We start from the raw sequence: 19,796 nt of genomic DNA on the forward strand, positions 1-19,796 counted from the left end.
CTGTCTGTCTGTATGTAATCGATTTTCTCAAAATCTATTAAATGGATTGTTGTACGGTTTTTATTGAAAGATTCTGTTGCCCCCCCCCCCCCCACCGCATCTACCTGTCTGTCTGAACACGATAAACTTAAAATCTACTTAACGGATTTCGATGGAATTTGACATGGAGATTGAGACCCTGGTGAGGATACAGGTTTTTTATCCCTGGGCAATATATATCGAGACTTTTATCACGGAAAACTCTTGCGCTCGGGCTAAGCCGCGAGCAAAAGCTAATACTATTAAAATTAAAAAAGTTGTATAGAAAAAAAAACAGAGAGATCAACAATATTACAATGCTTAATTATTTCATTACATTACAAGTTTAAATAAGAAACCAATACCAAATACCTCTATCAAGTGAATTGTTCAGTCTACACCCCTTCTTTAGCTCGTTATAAATATAAATCTCTTTATATATTAGGTTGTCTGGAAGAGATCGCTTTTAGCGATTCTGTATTCTATATTTGGTGTATACAATAAAGTGTTTCATTCGTTCATTCATTTTCACAAGTTCAATACTGCATTCGAAATTTACCAGAAATTCAATAACAATATTGGTCGAGCACCAAAACACTAACATTTAATACCGTAAGATAAATCTGTTCTCCTACGCTTGTCGGCTATGAAAGAGCTTTACGACCCTTGTCTCGAAATGTGGTCCAATTCCAAGTTGCGGTTGTGATGATAAAATGGAAATTATGGAAACTACGTAGATATATTTAAGTTATTCCAATTGTAACACCTGGAGACGTACCTTGCCTTTACGGAACCTATTAAACAAGAGGTATTTGCCCCCAAATCCCTTGTTAGGACCCAGAATTCTAATCAACAGAACTGTCTAAGATCTTACGTCTTTGATTGTGGTGCAGGCTGCCTTCTAGTTATATTAAACATATTGAAAAGTGAAAATCTGTCTTACAATATCACAGTCATGAAAAGCTGCTTGAGATTTCTAAATTGTTTTTTTCTTGTGGAAAAATAAGTATTTTATCTCTCACATTCGTTACATCTCAACGGTTATATATAAAGTTGTTGTAACATGGAGCGCAAATTGTATTGAGTTTTCTCCAATATTGCATTTGTCCTTTGAATAGTACGTCTCTAAACCTAAAATTGTATTAGGTGAAACAAACTACACAAGTCTTTTTCCAACTATTTCAATCAAAGGAATAAAAGAAATTTGAACAGTCTTAACTTTCCAATCAAAAGGAATTAAGGTTTTATTAATTTACTCCACTAACTAGTATTCCAGACTATAAATATTCATAAACTAATTGTTTGTGTGAGCCGAAAGCTTTGTTTTTACAAATGCTCATGACAGTTTCGATTTACTAAGGGGTGGCGCCAGCTCTTTGTAACTTTAGTATACTTTAATTTCTCTTTGTCAGCGGCCGATCCTTATTTTGTCACATGTATTTTTTGCTAACTGAAAATCATTTTTCCTGTGACGTATTAACTTTCATTTTTCATCTATATCAACATTGGTTGACGTTAATGTTGTTTTTTGCTCGTTGTTCTTCTGGTAACCATATCATTGATTTTGTCAAAGAAAATAGGCGTAGTACATATCAAAATATGATATTTTTCAGATACGCATTGAAATTCGGGTTACTTAAAAATATAATGGCTCACTTCTTTATCTGTTCCTATCATTTTTATCATATCCTAAATATGGCTAGAATTACAACAAAATATAATTATGTATGCTGTTCATTCCTTCTAGTTTGTTTTTCTATGTGAATTAATTAAAGTCACAGAGACAGATGATAAATTCTTAAACAATATATCGAAATGCCACAATATTACAAATAGGATACACTATTTTTCCAAAACCACTGCAAATAGTTATCAACTTCTAGTATCTTTTGAGGGAATAGTATTAGCATTAAAATAATAGCCAACGAAATATAAGTCGTTTAATATTAACAATAAAGTGTTTTTCTCAGTGGACATGTTCACTGGACCCAACCTGAACCTGAGCAAAGTGGAACGCAGGCAGATGGGCGCGTACCTCTGCATCGCTTCCAACGACGTGCCGCCCTCTGTCAGCAAGAGGATCATGCTCAATGTTAACTGTGAGTATTTTATACTGGTCTTTTTTAATTATATGCTACTTGCGTTGAATACGGTAACAAACAACTTACAAGTGTATTTTTGCTATTCACAACACCTGCAACGGTCTGGAAGGTAGAATTTTTCAGTTTAATAGTTCCGTTGGCATTTTTAAACAATGTATTCTATAAGCAAATTTGCAGAGTAAAAAATTATGTTTTATGCAATTCAATTAAGTGCTAAGCATTAAGAGACAATACCAAAAATACATATTTGATAGACAGACATGCTGTAAAAAAAAACTGAAAGTTAGGTTATATTCTTTGAATGAACACGTGTCCTAGGTCACGTCGTAGTATTAAAATAAATATCTTATATACCAATAATAAAGCACATTAACGAAACCTAAAAATATCCCATAAATCGATAGCTGTTTAAAACCTGTTCTATAATGAACAAAGTTATTATAGTACTGCGTCCCCTGGCTAGACAGAGCGACGACCTGCGATACTTAAACTGTAATTTGATGAGGCGACTCGACAACGGGCTTCAAAGGCGTTATCTCAAAATGACTTATATTAAACAATTAATCAAGATCTCATTTTACACCTAAATGCATAACAGGTGATCTACCTACGCTCATGTTGTTTTAAAATAAAATAACGAACAGCAAATAGGTGATCTACCTATTTATGTTGTGTCTTATAATATGTATTTTTAGACACGGTAGTAATTCGTTACTCTTAATGGTGGGCGATGTAGTCTGATAACTGTCGCCTGGCGATAGGCTTCGTGAATTATGCCGGCCTCCCTAATTACTTCTACATATTCTGCTGGTCCTAATATTAAAAGTAAAGAGAACATCCCTTCTCTGTACTGGTAAAGTTCCTAGGTCTATTTGTTTTCCAATAAATTTTATTTAACATTTATTATGTGTAATATAATAATAGTGCTATTGAAAAATTGCTAAGTATGTTGCTATTGTCGTTTGTTTTAAGGGTGCAGGGAAATCTTATGTGTGCCTTAAACATTCTCCGTAAGAATTTTGAACGCTCTTTAAGCCCGCTAACACGCATTACATTAAAACGGTGTAAAGCGGTCTCAAATCTACCGGCGGGATAGTATTTAATACAGGACTAATATTTTTACGGTTTCGTACCTCAAAAGAAACTCTTATAGGATCACGTTGTTGTCCGTCTCTCTGTCTATCAAAACCCTTATCGTCAGGAACGCGTAGGGGATACAAGTTAAATTTTTTATGAAATTCTTAGGTCTACGATCACTTTCAACTATAAAAATTAAGCGTATGTCAAACCAAAGATGTGACCGTTTATACTTCATATTCTCAGATTTCACAAAGGTATAAAATCTCCTATGGAGTACTTCCAGTAGACCTAAAATCATGGCATTTAGCAAATAGCAATATCGTACAGCACATGTAAAGGGAAAAAACTGAAAACCGTACATAAGTACTTTAATAACAAAAAAATCTGGTAGTTTGTTCAGAACCTTCGGTGCGCGAGTCCAATTCTCGTTTATTGAGTATTTTATAGGATTTTTATTTGTTTGCAGTTCCGCCATCAATTTTGGTAGCGACACAGCTGATAGGTGTTCCGAGCGGAACACTGGCAAAACTGGAGTGCTTTGTAGAAGCATATCCTCAACCTATCACATATTGGCTGAAGGATGGAGAGCAGATGATTTTGTCAAGGTGAGTGTTTTAGTCTATTGACTGGCATCTCCCGTACGTTCTTATAACCAAAGGGGGATAGATAGAGGCGCAAGTAGAGAAATGTTTAATGATTAATGGAATAATCTCAAATGCTTTATGAAATAGTACATTTTCATAAATGTATACTTACCAACAGAATGTAATAGCATAAAAGCAAAATAATTAATAATTACAATGATTACTTCAGCACGAAATGTTCAAATGAAATGTACGACACAGGCCGTTCTGTATTTCATAAAATTAATAATATTATTTCCTTAGTAAAATAATTAATTGATGCATACTGACGGAAATAGCTTAACAATTTTAAATCATCTACTTACTTATTCCAGTGAGAAAATAAACCCTTTTTACATTATTTCAGTGAAAGAAATTATAAGGGCAAAAGCAATCTCAAGTTTTAAATTATTTTCGTGGCTGACGGTATCCGATATTTTTTTAGAACATAGCAAAAGAAGGATTTAACAAGTGTTGTTTACACCACTCTAAAGCGCAGCACATTTAAAAACCATTAAAATACTGGGTCGTGGTCAAACTCTATTCTAAAATATCTTAACATGTTACAGTTATAACGTGTTTTTTATAATGTGTGTTTTTTAATAATGTCTGATTGTACCTAGTCTAGTGAATTGTCACTGTATTGGTACATAGACTGGGGAGTCGGGGAACTTGGGTTCGACTCCGCATCAAGAACACTTGCAGTTTCACCTTATATCAATTTTAATTTGAAGGACTGTCTCAGTGGCCTGGTTGTAATGCATGCGCAGTACGGCAGGGCTCTGAGTTCCTGGCTTCGAACCCCGGATCGGGCAAAGTGAAATTTGAGTTTTTCTACTCAGTATCAGCCGGAGTCTGGAATTTGTGCTCGATATGGCGATAGGCTCGCCCCCTATCACATTATAGGACGGAGCACCCTAGGCGAAAAAGGGTGCCCTGGTTGCATATCCCTTCAGGATAAATGCGTGATGTCTGTTTTTTTTTTATTTGAGCGATGTTTGAATTAGAGAAACTTACCGATGGTAAAAACTGTGCCAAATGGGTTCTGTAACACAATTATATTATGTATATAAGTGTATTCCGTCTATCCTAACTTGGTGGGGATAGTGGAGAAAAATGTTACATAGTTTTTATTTAAAATATTTCTGGTTTGGCAATTTTTTTTTTTTTCAAAATTGTTAATTGTAGTTTTATATTTAACATTTAAGAAAATAATTTTATTCTGTGCCACCTTATCTCTCGCCAGCAGTTGTGTACCTTATGCCAGCTCAATTCGCTGTTGTTTTTACAATCCAAACTATCTGTATCTGTAATAAATCAAAACGTTATCATACAGCGGTACTTTAACTATCGCAAAGCACATGTTCGGACTTTCTCAATAGTTTCTACATTTTATTACATTATAGATAAAGGGGTATTCATTTTTCAGATTTATACTTACATTTTACTAATTTTAAGAGAGACTAATAAACATGATGTCGCAAGTTTTAATTACTTTTTAATAGGCCAAGCTCGTTTTGACTAATAAAGAGTTTTGACTGGAACGTGTACAATTTCAGCTAACCTATTATACTTTGGACGTTCTTTATGACTTTATTTACCTAATCTCGACCTCATTCTGTTTGTGACGCATAAAAACATAAACAGTTGGATATTTTTAGCTTTAATTATTTTTTTAAATCTTCCATTACGTCAGCTATAATACTTTTAAAAATAATTAAAATACCACAATAAAGAATCATCAGTCATAACAAATATTGCTTAGAATATAGTTATTCTCTAAATTTGTAGTAAACATAATTTCTTACTCACTAATAAAAATATCATGATTACAATAGTGAATTATTTTAGATACTTCGTCATACCTATGTTCTACATTTTGTATTACATCGAATATCCTTCATAAAATCTCATCGAGAATTCTAACACCAGACTATCTACTCTATAAATTCACTAGCATTTGGGCCGACATGAGCAAAGGCCCAACCCATATAGGGACTTATGTCCCGTTATGTCATGTCAGCTAAATTAAGATCTAAGCCCGGAGCATGGAGAGCGGTTACTGTCGCCCATAAGCCAGTCTTTCATAATTCTTAAGTACATTCTCATGCAACATAAATCTTGTGATCGAGGTCCGAAGGCAATTTTTTAGGGAACACCGGTGACGTCTCTTACATTTGATATGATAAATGGCCGACTCTAATAGAATCTTTATTTCCAACTTATTTCCTTCAATATTGGCCCGGCCTGTAAATCGGTTGGGCTCTTTATTTATTTATTACGTTTTTCTATTAAGGTATCGCCATATAATACAAAGATTTAGTTCGATATGGATGGAAAGATTGATGGCATAATGCTTTATATTCAACTGATACTTGTTTTGGTAAATTTGGATGGTACATAACTATATCGTTTATAAATTAGATATCCACACGCCAAAATGAGCCCCTCTCTCCTCACCATCCTTCCCTAATTCCTATTCCTTTTATATAATGTCAGCAGCGAATTTACAATTATTTTGTAAATTTGCTGCTGACATTATACAGGTGCAGCATTATACAGCGGGCTGTGAGCATCACTTAATACCAGGTGGGAAAAAAATAATCAATTTAGTACTAGACTAAATTCAAAATCTATATACCGACATACTATTAGGCATTTATGTGAAATGAAATTCGACAATCACTCAAAAAACAAATCTAGTAATACCCATTTCGATATCCACACGACGAACCAGTTCAAACTTTTAAAAATAATGATACTGTTTACAATACTTCTAAATCCAATTTTGTTTTAGTGGCAAGCTCGACATATCCGAAGACAGAATCTCTCAGTACCAACTCCGTACTATACTCACTATAAATAGCTTCACTTCTGAAGACAAAGACCCGGGGACATACACCTGCGTGTCTGCTAATACTATGGGGAAAGCAGAAGGACATTTAAGAGTATATGGTAAGTGGTATATACGTACCTATAATTTATAATGTATAGAAATATTTATAAAGGAGTCGAGAGTAGTGCGACCCGACGTGTTCTGTACCTACCGTCTTAATAAAAATCAGTCTCGTTTTACGTGAGTTTCAATGTGCTTCGTCCTACACAATATCTTGTGAAGATATTATTATATACACTAGTAGGTAGACAATGCTAGATATTCTTTTTATAAGACAAAATTGAAGGTATGATTTTTGGAATATAGGCTTTGAATTTTATAGAAATATCTTGATGTTCAAAATACACTCTTACCTAAAAATTAGTTTTGCGGGATTCGCTGGAGTTTGCACATGCACCCCCATCGGCCTACATTTTAAAGTAGGGAGTTAGCACTGGGAGTTCTCGTAGGTCAGGTACCTAAGCTAATAAACTGGAAGTACATCTAAAATATTTTTTACCAGAAATAAAAATAACGACTACGACAACAACGACAACCACTACGACTACAACGACCACAACGACAACAACGACGCCACCACCGACTACCACAGAACCGCCGCCACGTAAGTATAGTACAGTATTACTTCTCTGTTCCAATCAATCTTTGTCTTTTGCTAGTGGTAGTGCTAGTCTTTTCTAATTTTTATCGTTATAATTATTTTTACCTCGTTTTTGCAATATAAGTAAAAATTTATATAGGACCTTGTAATAGTGAGCAAGCGATATATTACATTGTTTTTGCTGTAAATATTTTTCCTTGTTATATATTTCATGCTGGTCTTGCCAAATGAGAATCTTTACTAGTATAAAATCACATAAATACAACAGAATTCAGTCGAGCGTATCAAGATTATGTATATATATGTAACAAATATTAGTATAAAAATATTTTCTATAAACGATACCGACGAGATAATCGTTGATTCGTCTTCAATATTTCATCTATTCTTCACAAAATTACGTCCCCTGTGCATAACAGATATTAGCCTCTAGACATAAACCCACCCTAGAGCTTACAATTGTTACAGAGGAAGCAATCAAATCATTAATTCCATAACGTCCTAATGCATCTCATTGTGATGATTAGTCTGTGTATGTTGTTAATACATGATGTTTGCTGTCTTCATCTGTTCAAACAACCAAATATGGACTAATCAGAGTCATGAATATCAATTTATTCAATAGAATGTGACGTTATAGCAATAAATATATTGTTATTCTTGGTATTTGTTCATCAGTGTAAATTAAATATTCTATGATGATAAATGGGCGTAAATAATTATATTATTGAATCGTCTTCATCTTAGACATGAAACGCGATGAAATACAAATGCGATATATTCCACGTGTAAAGTTTCTAGAAAGTATTCTAGTGTAAAGTTTCCTCAAACTAATGAGTGTCTGGAAAAATCCCAGCTTAGAGAAGTAAAATAAAAAGGTTCCTACAGAAATAGTTTCCAGAAGATAAATCAATTTTATATAAAGCTATGTTCCACTAGCATTGTCATGGCTATCTTCGAAAACATTTATCTATTGATATTCGACGTTATTTTCTGCAGGTTACGTTGTTCCACTCCAACCAGCTGAGCAAAAGTTTTACACGCCAGATGTGACTACGTACGGTAAGCCCGATATTTCACTTTTAAATTCTTCTAGAAAATTCATGTTGTTCGATACTATTCTTCGGGTGCATTATCGTGTGCCTCTTTTTCTGATACACTTTTTGCGTTGTTGGGTTTTTCGGGTATTTTCTAGACTTTCTTAACTTCTGCGATAGTTTTTGGGTTGAAATTTAATACTATTATTATTTTACTATTCTAATAGACTTTGATTAGAGGGACGAACTAGAAATAAATATAAAATTTTGATAAATGTTGGTACTGAAATATTTAGTTCAATAGATGACGAAATTATAATTAATGTAAATATGCTTGTGAAAAAAAATATATGTAAAAATACAACATAAATAATGATCCTCCTAATAACATATATTCAATTAAATAACACAACAAAATTTCAAAGAAAGACTTTATCAATAGGTAAAAACGTTACGTAGAAAATTAAATAAAAGTAAAAAGCTATTAAAGGAACAAAGGTTAAAATAAATTCACTTGAACATCCCGCAGTAGTTGGGGAAGTAACTCAAAGAAGACATTAAAGTGACACAAACATCCCTTTTCCCGTTCTCTTAACTACTTCATATAAAAAATGTTTTACATTTTTCAACTTATGAGTATCATTTATTTTTTAATTATCAAGATGAATAGACTGATGAATCGGTTTATGGACGAATTAAATTGAAAACGACCAAACCGCTTTAATTATCTCGATTAATTTTGAAGGGACAACAACGTAATGAGTTGAATTTATAGAGTTTTACTACCAGAATTTTAATTAATTTGATCATATATTACTTTATTTCGAACCAACTAAATTAGTTGTTGTAAATAAATAATTATTGTTCTATTGTAGTTATCTTTATTTTTTGAAGAACCTATGCATTCATAAGCATGCAATATTTTTATTGCCGGAAAAACATACTAGAGAGAGATCTACTAATAGATTACTAATACTGACTTACAACCGTTTTTAATAAACGATCCCTATCTCAATCTTTAATCCGATTCCAAGAATGAACCAATCAAACTTAGTCTTTCGTAAACATGTCACACAATCTTTGTTCTGATTGGTGGATTTTAAGCTACATCGAAAAAGCGATCGGAATCGTTTATTGAATATGGCGGTTAGAGTAGGTATCAATTTAGTTACTTACCATGCTTAACTATAAAAACCGGGATTTGACGTTTTCCCGAACCGTGAAGGGTTTTGAGATTTTTTGCCACTAACCACGTATCAATGGCCGCGCCAAATGTTACTTCACCACATGATCGCACACCCTCGTCTGTTGAATTGGGGAACTTGACAATTTGTGATCATTTTATATTTAGATAAAGACCCTTTTGTGTATTTTAATAATTTGCTTGGATACGCAACGGGGTTGTCGAGTATGAAGGACTTTAAGTTTTAAATTAAGCGCCTGAAATATCATTATCAATAAGCGAAGGATTTTAAAAGCATAAATGTTTTAAATTACATATGAATTATTTCCATTATTTTGTATAAAATACAGTGCATGCAGACATTTCAAAGACTACTGGTCTAGTATAGAAAGTCACCTAGCAATATCATCTTATAAACAAACTAATACTTTTTGTTTGTTTCTTTAGATACAATGCAAAATGTTATCGAGCAGTCCGTGCTGGACAATAACTGGCTACCTACAGCGGACTCAACAGGTTCCAGAGGCCAAGCCTTGTCTCTTCCGTTTCTCGCTATCATCTCACTGTTACCACAGTTAAGTAACATAATAAATTTTAGCTCTAATATATTACATTCAATTAATTATAGGAATAAAATAATAAAATTCATCGTCCATTGTGCAAGATGATAAGTTATAAAAGCTTTTTAAAAATCTGTCAATTTAAATTACATTAAGATGTTTATTTGCTATGAGTAAATTAGAAATCTTTCCAAGTAGAGGCGTCAAGTTGAATGTATACTCAGCCACTTGATATTACCGCCGTTCATGTTTTGCATAAATTTATTGTGTACCGTCTAAGATTTTAGCGGTACAAATGTATTTAATTATAATATTTTTAACTTTTATTACCTGTATATCAAAATCTAAAGGTTTGCGCTGTCGTACATGAATATTTATGAAAGAAACAATTAGAATATTGTTACATATTCCGCCAAGACTAATTCATAAAAGGTTCTCACGTTAGAATTTGAATTAAAGGCAACACTTATTCCTAATATTTGTGTGGCTATTTTGGCAGGCTGTCCGACGTCGTAAATCTTGAGGAAATAATGAAGTACTTTTTCATTCGGACCTAACGCCTCTGTTTGTGAAGGTTCTTAGGCAATAAAAATGATTAATTTCACTCGCGCAATCTGTAACGAGCCAACTTCGCTAGCTTGTTCGAGTGAAACATAAGTCTGTTAGTTTGTATTGTCATCAAAATGGCGATATCACTGGATTACTAATATTCCAAAGGCATTAATTTATTTTTAGTCATAAGGGTGTATAAAATAACTTCTTGTAAATAGACATTGCTGGTTTAGCATAAGTTGTAGCGCAAAGGTCTCATGAATTTAGTGATAAAATGCCAAAGGTTTCTGAATATGGTATTACCGATTGGTGCAAATAATTGGAGTGTCCTTTTGTACAGAATAGTTAATTCATAATTCTGGTGTTGGAAAGTAATTTTATGTTGGCTAGGTTCCTTCTCTATTTAAATATAGTAAGATTGATATCCGTTTGTATTGAATAGTGGAGCAGAAGAGAAGGAAAACTAATGTAACGATTGATACTTCTGAACTGCCCTTAAAAGTTAACATCGATTATATTTATGATGATTTATAGAAAAAGCATATAGTTAATTTAAATTCAAGCAATAATCAACATTAATACAAAAAAGAAAAGGTAATCGTGAGCCAGTCCAAATTTTCCTATTAAGTTTGAGCGAATTCTTGTAAAGCGAAAAAGGCATAAACGATTCTTGACATAATACCAAAGCCTTTAAACGCATGTAGTACATAAGGTCTCACTAGAGCAAATATTGTTATTGATAATGATTATTATGTTATATTGAAATGCCAAAACAAAGAATAAGAAAACTCACAGTTTTCTCAAAGTTTGTTTTATTAAAATCTCTTAATGTTAACACATTAACACATCAAAAATATCTACTCTTAATCTAAAGCATATCAATAAATGTATAAATAAATGTACATAGTATGTTAAATGGAATAAACTAAGTTTCGCTTTGTAAACTTGTGAGTTCTCTGCAGCTGTCTTCAAATTGTTTTTAATTCGATTAAGTTCTCGAACGCGGGCTCTGTTGTCTTGTTGATACTTTTTATTTCTTATTCCTTCTTTATCTTAGCTGGTTTGTTTATACATAACTGCTTGTTTGAAGGATGTACGAATTATGTAAAAAGTATTTAGAATGAATATTTTTAATGCATCAATCATTTACTTTGATTTGATTTCCTAGCCTGACTAACATATTGTGATAATATATGGAACTAATCTCTTGTGCACTGACAATTAAAAATGAAAACACGAAAAGCTTTTCCTAAAGCAGGTTTTTTATTTCCTAGTAAGGCAACAGGCTTTAATAGTAAATATGAACGTGCGACTTACGAATGGTTTGTAATAATTAAATACCAACTAGCTCATCACTTTAAGAGTCACAATAACTATTGTAATTAAAAGTTCTAAAATAACACATTTAATTATGCACCGCTGCCATCGAACTCTGTGTATGCATTCAAAATTAATTTATGCTTCCACCGCTACAATCTAAACGGCTAAATTATTTTAATATAAGCGTTATTTAGTTTTAGGGGAATGTTATGTAAATATTGAAGGTACTTAGGTATTTAATTAGATAAGATTGATTTATGGACGCCACGAATAATTGTACATATGGATATGAATAAACTGACGATTTATAAATAGTATGACTTTGATTTCATTCCTTCACAGTTTAATCCGTTTCGCCAAATAGTTAAAACCCAATGGTACTTATCATCAGTCCTGGATATGTAAATAGGCCGTATAGGCCTATGGGCGGCAGCCTCTTAGGGGCGGCAGATTCCAGAAGACGCTCACTCGATTTAATTCATCATTCGCTTATTTAACTTTAGTGCCTTCCATAATACAAACAAATGGAAAATATAAAGTATTTTAGAAATCTACATACATACATAGATACATAAACTTACCTATATTAGGCGGCAGAAATAAAGTGGCCTACACTCATAAAATATCATTACCTTTTAACTTATTTCGTTTTGAAAGTCATCGGTTTTATTTTTCTTAATGTATTTTTATATTGGACTTCGAATTTAAAATTATAAAATAATACAACGTTCGTTTAGAGTATTTTCAATGCTTTATTTATCAAATAAACAAGAATCACATGTCACAATACACAATTAGTCCATTGAAAAGTTACATTTGGGGTTGCGTTTTTTAGAGGACGCAATTTTATTTTTTAGAAGTGTAGGGGGGTCAGTGTAAAGCTAAAACCAAGTTTGTGGGGTCGCCACCCTTGTCCCACGGCCGCCATCTTGGGTTGAAATGGTTTTACGATGTATCTCTTAAACTATTTATCTGACAAAAAAATTGTAAACATTTTTGTTGCAAATTAAATTCTCTACAACTTTGGTCCAGTAACTTTTGTCGTAGAACTCACTATAACTCAAAAGTTATAAGCAAAAATGTTAAGCAATTGCTTCATCTGTCCCAAAGCGATTCAGGATCCAAGTAATTCGCGTACAAGCCGACAACCGCGGGTTTGTGTTGTACGTATTATGAACCTTATAAACACACGTTCTGATGACGTTGCAATGGACATTGCTTAACATTAAATTTCTTAACATTTTCGCTTATAACTTTTTTATTTAAAGTTCTACGACAAAATTTACTATACCAAAGTTGTAGAGAATTTAATTTGCAACAAAAATGTTTATAATTTTTTTGTCAGATAAATAGTTTAAGAGATACATCGTAAAAAACTATTTCAACCCAAGATGGCGGCCGTGGGATAAGGGTGGCGACCCCACAAACTTGGTTTTAGCTTAACACTGAGCCCCCCTACACTTCTAAAAAATAAAATTGCGTCCTCTAAAAAACGCAAGGCAAGGCCTAAAAAATGTAACATTTCAATGGAGTAAATAATCACTAACAAACAAAGCAAAACTCTGAAAGCCGTTTCAATCACAAATTACTATCAACATTTTATTATAACTAGCAAAATAAACATTTATAGATTTTACAAATTTGTTGTCTCCAATCACTAATGAACTCCAACTAATGCACATTTTTTTTTCAGTGAGGTACTAAAATATATGAAACATAATTTTCATCAAAATATATATTTCTCAGTTAAGTTTTTCCATGTGTGACCTCCTTCTCTCTTCAACCTTCGTGATACACATAATGTAAAGATAAACACACGTGGTACAAAACAGCCGAGTTCCAAAATTTCATTTTCACATTCACGCGGCTCCCGGTATTTCAATTAAAACTTCGGACACTTGGATATTCGCGAACCTTCTTTAACATTTCGCCGAACAATATACATCATTAACATAATTTCCGTACACAATATAACAAGGATAACCCTTGTCACATTATTTATGGCGCCGTCAACAACGCAACCGAATTTCAATAAGATACTACGAAACGACAGCCTTGTTGGTTGTGGAACGGACTGCCGAGTCGAATGTCCGCAGGTTCAAAACCCAAGGGCACACATCTCTGACTTTCTTTTTTTTTTTATTTATTTGGCCACCAACAATTACTTATGAATTAAATATAAAAACTAATACAATTAAGTTGCACAAATGTAACAATTATTTAAAGGTTGGCACAGCATGCACTATTTTCTAATATTTTGTGTGTGTTCTTTGTGAATAATCGCTTGCCTTAAAGGTGGAGGAAAACATCGTGAGGAAACCTACACACCTGAGAAGTTCTCTATAGGAATTTCGAAGGTGTATGCAGTCTACCAATCCGCACTAGCCCAGATTGGTGGACTAAGGCCTTAGTCCACCAATCTGGGCTAGTGCGGATGAGTCCCTCTCAGTATTAGGGAGGGATTAGTCCCTCTCAGTAGTAGAGAAGGCCCGTGCCCAACAGTGGGACAGTATATAAAACAGGGCTGATATTATTATTATTACTACGAAACAATATGTAACAGTACGAGTTCGCGTACTATTCTTATCGGTGGTTATAAAGTCCATCTTAAGGAATTTTGAGCAAAATTAAAATCTTGATAAATTTGAGAATTCCGACCCGCACGACAAATGTCCTTTGAGGAAAGGTTATCAATTAAAAGAGAGATATGCCAACAATCTTAAGGATAGGGGAAACTGGAAGTCATTTTAAAGTGAAACAGCAAATACTAGCCTAACCATTATGTAATAGATTTATGCTGTAGCTAAGTCCATCTGCGGCTTGCACGCACGCACGCACGTGCACTTACATAGCTGCGCAAGTGTGTGTGTCCCAACAAAGGTAACGTATCCCTCATAAATGAGGAAAACTTGAGAAAATGTTTGCCATTGTATTTTGGATTGTCAATATATTGGTGGATGGTCTACTCTCAACATTAATCTACGTTTTTTAAAGGTTTCCACAATTGCTATGGTGCTATGGATGTACACGAATAGGTGTGTTGTCTTTTCAATAGAAGCCTTAATATTCCTTTGCTGTCTTACTTATATAGAAAATAATCCCTTTAGTTTTATGGTGATACAAAATATTTATAATAAAGATAATCAAATCAGTGATTCATCTGCAAATAAAGTTAATACGTATAATATATTGGGGAATTACATAAATTAGTATGCGAGTAGAAAGCCTTATTAGTTAATTACCATACTAAACGAAGCGTGTGGCCTCAACCGCAATTAGATTCAAGTCACCCAAAACTGTACATTCAATTTAAAACGAATCACCGAACGGGAATTTAACCTGCTTTATTATGTATGTAGGTTCATTACTATATTATAAATGTACAGAGCAGGAAAGATGTTAAAAAGTTACCTATCGTTGGAAATAAATATATATTTAAGATATCCATTTATTAGTGAATTACAATGTAGCAAAAAGAAAAGTAAACTAGTCTCTCTGTTTAAAGACATAAAATATAAATTAAAAAATTCACCGAACAACGTGTTTGGCCATCAAAGCGAGATTTCCGAAAACAATAAATACTAACCTTAATTTCTTTCTTAGAAGGTCGGTAATTTACTCAGTATATCTCCGATATTTTGGCTTATAAGGTGACGCCAAATTATTTTAAATGAAATAGATTATGTACTTACAAAGAGGAGTAAAAGCAAGTTCGCGGCCCTAATAATCTTGTTTAAAACAATATCGGACGTAAACATTTTAAAATTACAGCCCAACTGTCAAACTTTTCCCCTGATATCCCAATTCGACTTACCCACAAATAAGGAAAATATCTTAAAGAAAATTTATAATCCGCGATAACGACGTCAGCCGTCACTCCCTGTTTCCTTCACTTCTTTTATTCAAAACAGCGTAAGGTTATTACAAAATCCATCAATATAATTACATTATCGTCTTCCTATACAATACATAATGAGATTGACTATGTGGCGACGGATGATTAATCCGGTTTATAGCGGTCTTATCTTATGCTCTTAACTGTTTTATATAACGTTGTGTAAAGAATTTGTGTGTGTTAAAACCCGCCATAGTAACCCACGTAAGTGTCGATTAGAATCAGCCTGTGTATGTCCGGTTCCAACAGGCCGGCATAATTGTATCGACTACTCAGGGGTAATCATCTCTCGTCAGTCGACATTCTATTGGACCCATTCCACTTACCATCAAGTACAGTGGGGTCACTTTGACGTGCTGGTAGAAAAAAAAGACCAACTGATGGTTTGGTGATAAACTTACTAATAACAAGCCTTTGTTTTAATGTAAGCGTTAGATGTTAATATTGTCATTAACATGGATGTACAAAACCACAAAAGAACAAGTCGGTTATTTCGGATCAAGTATGAAATTCAAAAAAGAAATAATCTAAGTACTGAGAGTATAAGTATTTTATTTAATGATTCCGTAGAGGCTTGTGCAGTGTGCACTGGTATGGAAATTTAAAGTTCATTTATTACCTATTTCGCGAGAATATGAATGAAATGCTCTAAACAACAATAAAAAAAAACAATTGCTTTTTCATCTCTGTATCATGTTCTATAGTTTAGATCTTAAACTAATTTCGAAAAGAGCAACACTAGATCTTCTTGCCCGTTCTTTTCGTTAAGAACTGCTTTCCGAACTGATGGTAGAGTTAATATTGACGCAATCTATTTAATGTATAACATTTAACATGTTAAAATAAATTATTTTATTTCACTTAAATCGTAGTTTCGCATTATAATAATTCCCATTCTCAGTATTCCAGACGAGATTCCAATAATTGTTTGTGTTCTACTTAAACCAGTCAGTATATAGGTAGTGTTATTACCGTAGGAGGTAATCATGTAAGCAATCACGAACATTATTGCTTGTCCTGATATATATTACCGCAGTCTTAATAGGTATCCGCCGTAATGTCACACGAACCACGCAGCTAATGAATTTGGTATAGTTACTTGTAATTGCCTCTGAGTGTCATTTGTGCTGACGTGGCGGAACAATGTAGTTGAGAGTCTGTCTTAAATTCGATAAACAGTGATACGAAGAATAGTATCACAACTGTTTAACTAGAAACATACATTTACCTACAACTAATTGACCCGACAGACGTTGTCCCGTCTTAACTATGACTTTGCAGCGCGCATGCTGTCAATCGCTGACAGTTATTTCAAACAATTGGCAGTTATATAAAATTAAGATTTTCGTTAAGTTTTCTTAAATTTTCTAACTATCCGCGCAATTTTTGATTTTTTCTTCCACAAGGACCTTCTCCTGACTATAACAAACACAATAAAAAAAATTGTGAAATCGGTCCAGCCGTTCACGCGTGATGCGATGGCCAAGGGAAATAGGGATTCATTTTTATATATATAGATTTGTGGGTCCTGCAGAAGATGTCCTGCCACAATACAAATTTTATGGAAACTACCTTCTAGGTTTAGACAACGGCGCCACCAATAGGGTCCAGAATTATCCATTGATTCAAGTTGGAACTAAATAAATTCTCACAAATATACTTTCCGTCTTTACCTATTGTTTTTAAAAATATATTCTTTGATACAAACCTTGTCCTGATAATTGGGAACACAACAAAAAGAAATCAGTCAAGCCGGTCGAGCCTTTCTCAAGTGATGTTCTTACATACATGTGGCAACTGATTTATATTTATATAGATAATAGGTACAAAAACAACACACATCCAATCAAATCTCACATTCCGTGACGAGTATAATATTATGGTAGACTACTACGAGACAATAAACCACAAACACAACTAAAAAATAACATATCAACTAGTTTTACCAAGTCACGGTTATTCCAATCACGAGCAACTCACATCAATCCGAGGGTCGTATGTATAACAGACAAGTACAAAGCTCCGATGTTATCGCTCTTACCTTCGCTAGTAACTAATGCTATATTCGTGGCGTAGCCTGTTCCACGGGATTTACATTTATTAGCACACCTCTCAGCCTTGATGTATTTCAATTGTATTGTCATGTCCTTTAGAGTTAGGCGGATTATAGGTCAGTAGGCTAAGGCTGTGCTACGAAGCTCGAGTGATGTATATTCCATTTATGTTTTGGAAACGTGCGTCTGCACTCTGAACTAGTTGCATAAAAGTAGTTAAAATCTGAAAAGTGTTAAGATGGGTTCTTGACGGGAAGTGAGTTTTTGCATGAAAGTAATTTTGGAGGTCTTATTGGATAGTGAGTAGTGACTTCGTAAAGTTAAATGCTTAATATTGACATTTCTTACTTGGGATAGGTCTTTCGTATTTGAGGGGCAGTCTAGGGAAGTACTATCGTAATATCTATTTCTACACGTAGTGTGCACGCGCTATTGTCATCCGCTTTGAAGGAAATTACCAGCGTAATTACTGCCCATTATAAGGGTTATCATCTTGGTTCAGGGTGACGAGCGCAATGGAGTGCCACGCGATACTTTGCAACAGTAATTCAAGGTTATGTATGGTGTGGCTGCTATTTATGAACGGTCATATCGCTTATCTAGAGGCGAGCGGCATATTTACTGTTCTTTTAACTAAAATAAACAATAAATAAATAAATATATTATTGTATGTTATGATTAAATAAATGAATTACGACGAATATACATTCAGTAGAAGGAATTATAATAGGTACGGTTATATTTTTCATACTCTTAAAAGCATTTTAAAATAATATTCCGTGGTGTAGTAGTACTATATGCGCGGTACGGCAGAGCTCTGAGGTCCTGAGTTCGAATCCCGGGTCGAACAAAGTGATATTTTAGTTTTTCTGCTCAGTATCAACCCGGAGTCTGGAATTTGTACCCGATATGGCGATAGGCTCGCCCCTATCACATCATGGGACGGAACACACTTAACGAAAGTTAGGTGCCCTGGTTGCGCCTCTGCGTACTCCTTCGAGGATAAATGCGTGGTTTGTGTGTGTGTGTGTGTTTAAAATAATATTATGCTACTCTGCAACACGGAAAGCCGTTGTACAACATTAAGTCTCGCATCAAACATCACTTGGTTTCAAATGAAACAATTTGTATTGGAATGAAGGCATCCGAACAAATAGGAGCTGATTGTATCCTTCACATCGATGTAATGAAAAGAGATCTCCTAATTGGATGGCTGGATAATCAGGAGGGCAAATCAATTGACAACGCTGTGCATAGATTCTAGGATTCTGTATAGTAGAGATACACATTATTATGCTTGTCTGTACCGTATTTAAGAAAGAAAAATGTATAATTGCTACATGTTTCTTTCTTAGATATAATTACACGAATACATTGTACATCACGAGAAATACTATTGTAAATGTACCGTTTGGTTTTATTGTTTTCTCTATACACACTAATGGTAAATGTTATATGTAATCCGCATAGTATCAAGAATGTTCTTTCTTTTTCGTCGAATTTCCCGTTTGTGGCAATGTCTAAATTAAAGATTAATAATCAAAAAATAATCATTAAATTTTTTGCAATTAATTAAAATTTCTAAATTATATTACAATATATTGTGGTATTGTACTGAGACACACTCACGCCTCTAAACCCCAAATGGATAGGCAGAGGCGCAACTAGTGCACCCACTTCCAGCGTGTGTAATCCGTAGTCGAGCACATATTCCAGACTCTGGGCTGGTACTGAGAAGCATAACCCAATATAATTGCCCGACCCGGGGAACGAACCCGAAACCTCAGCACTGCAGTCGTACAGTAATAGAACTACGCCACCGATGCATTCATTATTATTTACAGTATAAATACAAAGCAAAATACTTTTATTTCA

At 33.9% G+C, this 19,796-nt stretch overlaps 1 protein-coding gene across 1 annotated transcript; it reads left to right on the plus strand.

Moving 5' to 3' along the window:
* The first annotated feature begins 1,992 nt into the window (after positions 1-1,992).
* LOC119188674 (protein CEPU-1-like) lies at positions 1,993-12,286 on the plus strand. The gene is made up of 6 exons (XM_037436580.1): positions 1,993-2,117; positions 3,667-3,805; positions 6,621-6,778; positions 7,222-7,323; positions 8,320-8,382; positions 9,988-12,286. The coding sequence occupies exons 1-6, from the start codon at positions 1,994-1,996 to the stop codon at positions 10,206-10,208; spliced, it is 807 nt and encodes a 268-aa protein (XP_037292477.1). The 5' UTR covers position 1,993; the 3' UTR covers positions 10,209-12,286.
* Positions 12,287-19,796: the final 7,510 nt, after the last annotated feature.

This window comes from Manduca sexta, chromosome 8, assembly GCF_014839805.1.
Source record: "Manduca sexta isolate Smith_Timp_Sample1 chromosome 8, JHU_Msex_v1.0, whole genome shotgun sequence".
Lineage (NCBI taxonomy): Eukaryota > Metazoa > Arthropoda > Insecta > Lepidoptera > Sphingidae > Manduca > Manduca sexta.

Excerpts from the sequence above, each read along its gene's own strand:
- LOC119188674 (XM_037436580.1), top strand. The coding sequence starts at position 1,994 with ATGTTCACTGGACCCAACCTGAACCTGAGCAAAGTGGAACGCAGGCAG. Across the intron at positions 6,779-7,221 it reads AGGACATTTAAGAGTATATG|AAATAAAAATAACGACTACG; the intron begins GTAAGTGGTATA and ends ATTTTTTACCAG. Across the intron at positions 7,324-8,319 it reads TACCACAGAACCGCCGCCAC|GTTACGTTGTTCCACTCCAA; the intron begins GTAAGTATAGTA and ends TATTTTCTGCAG.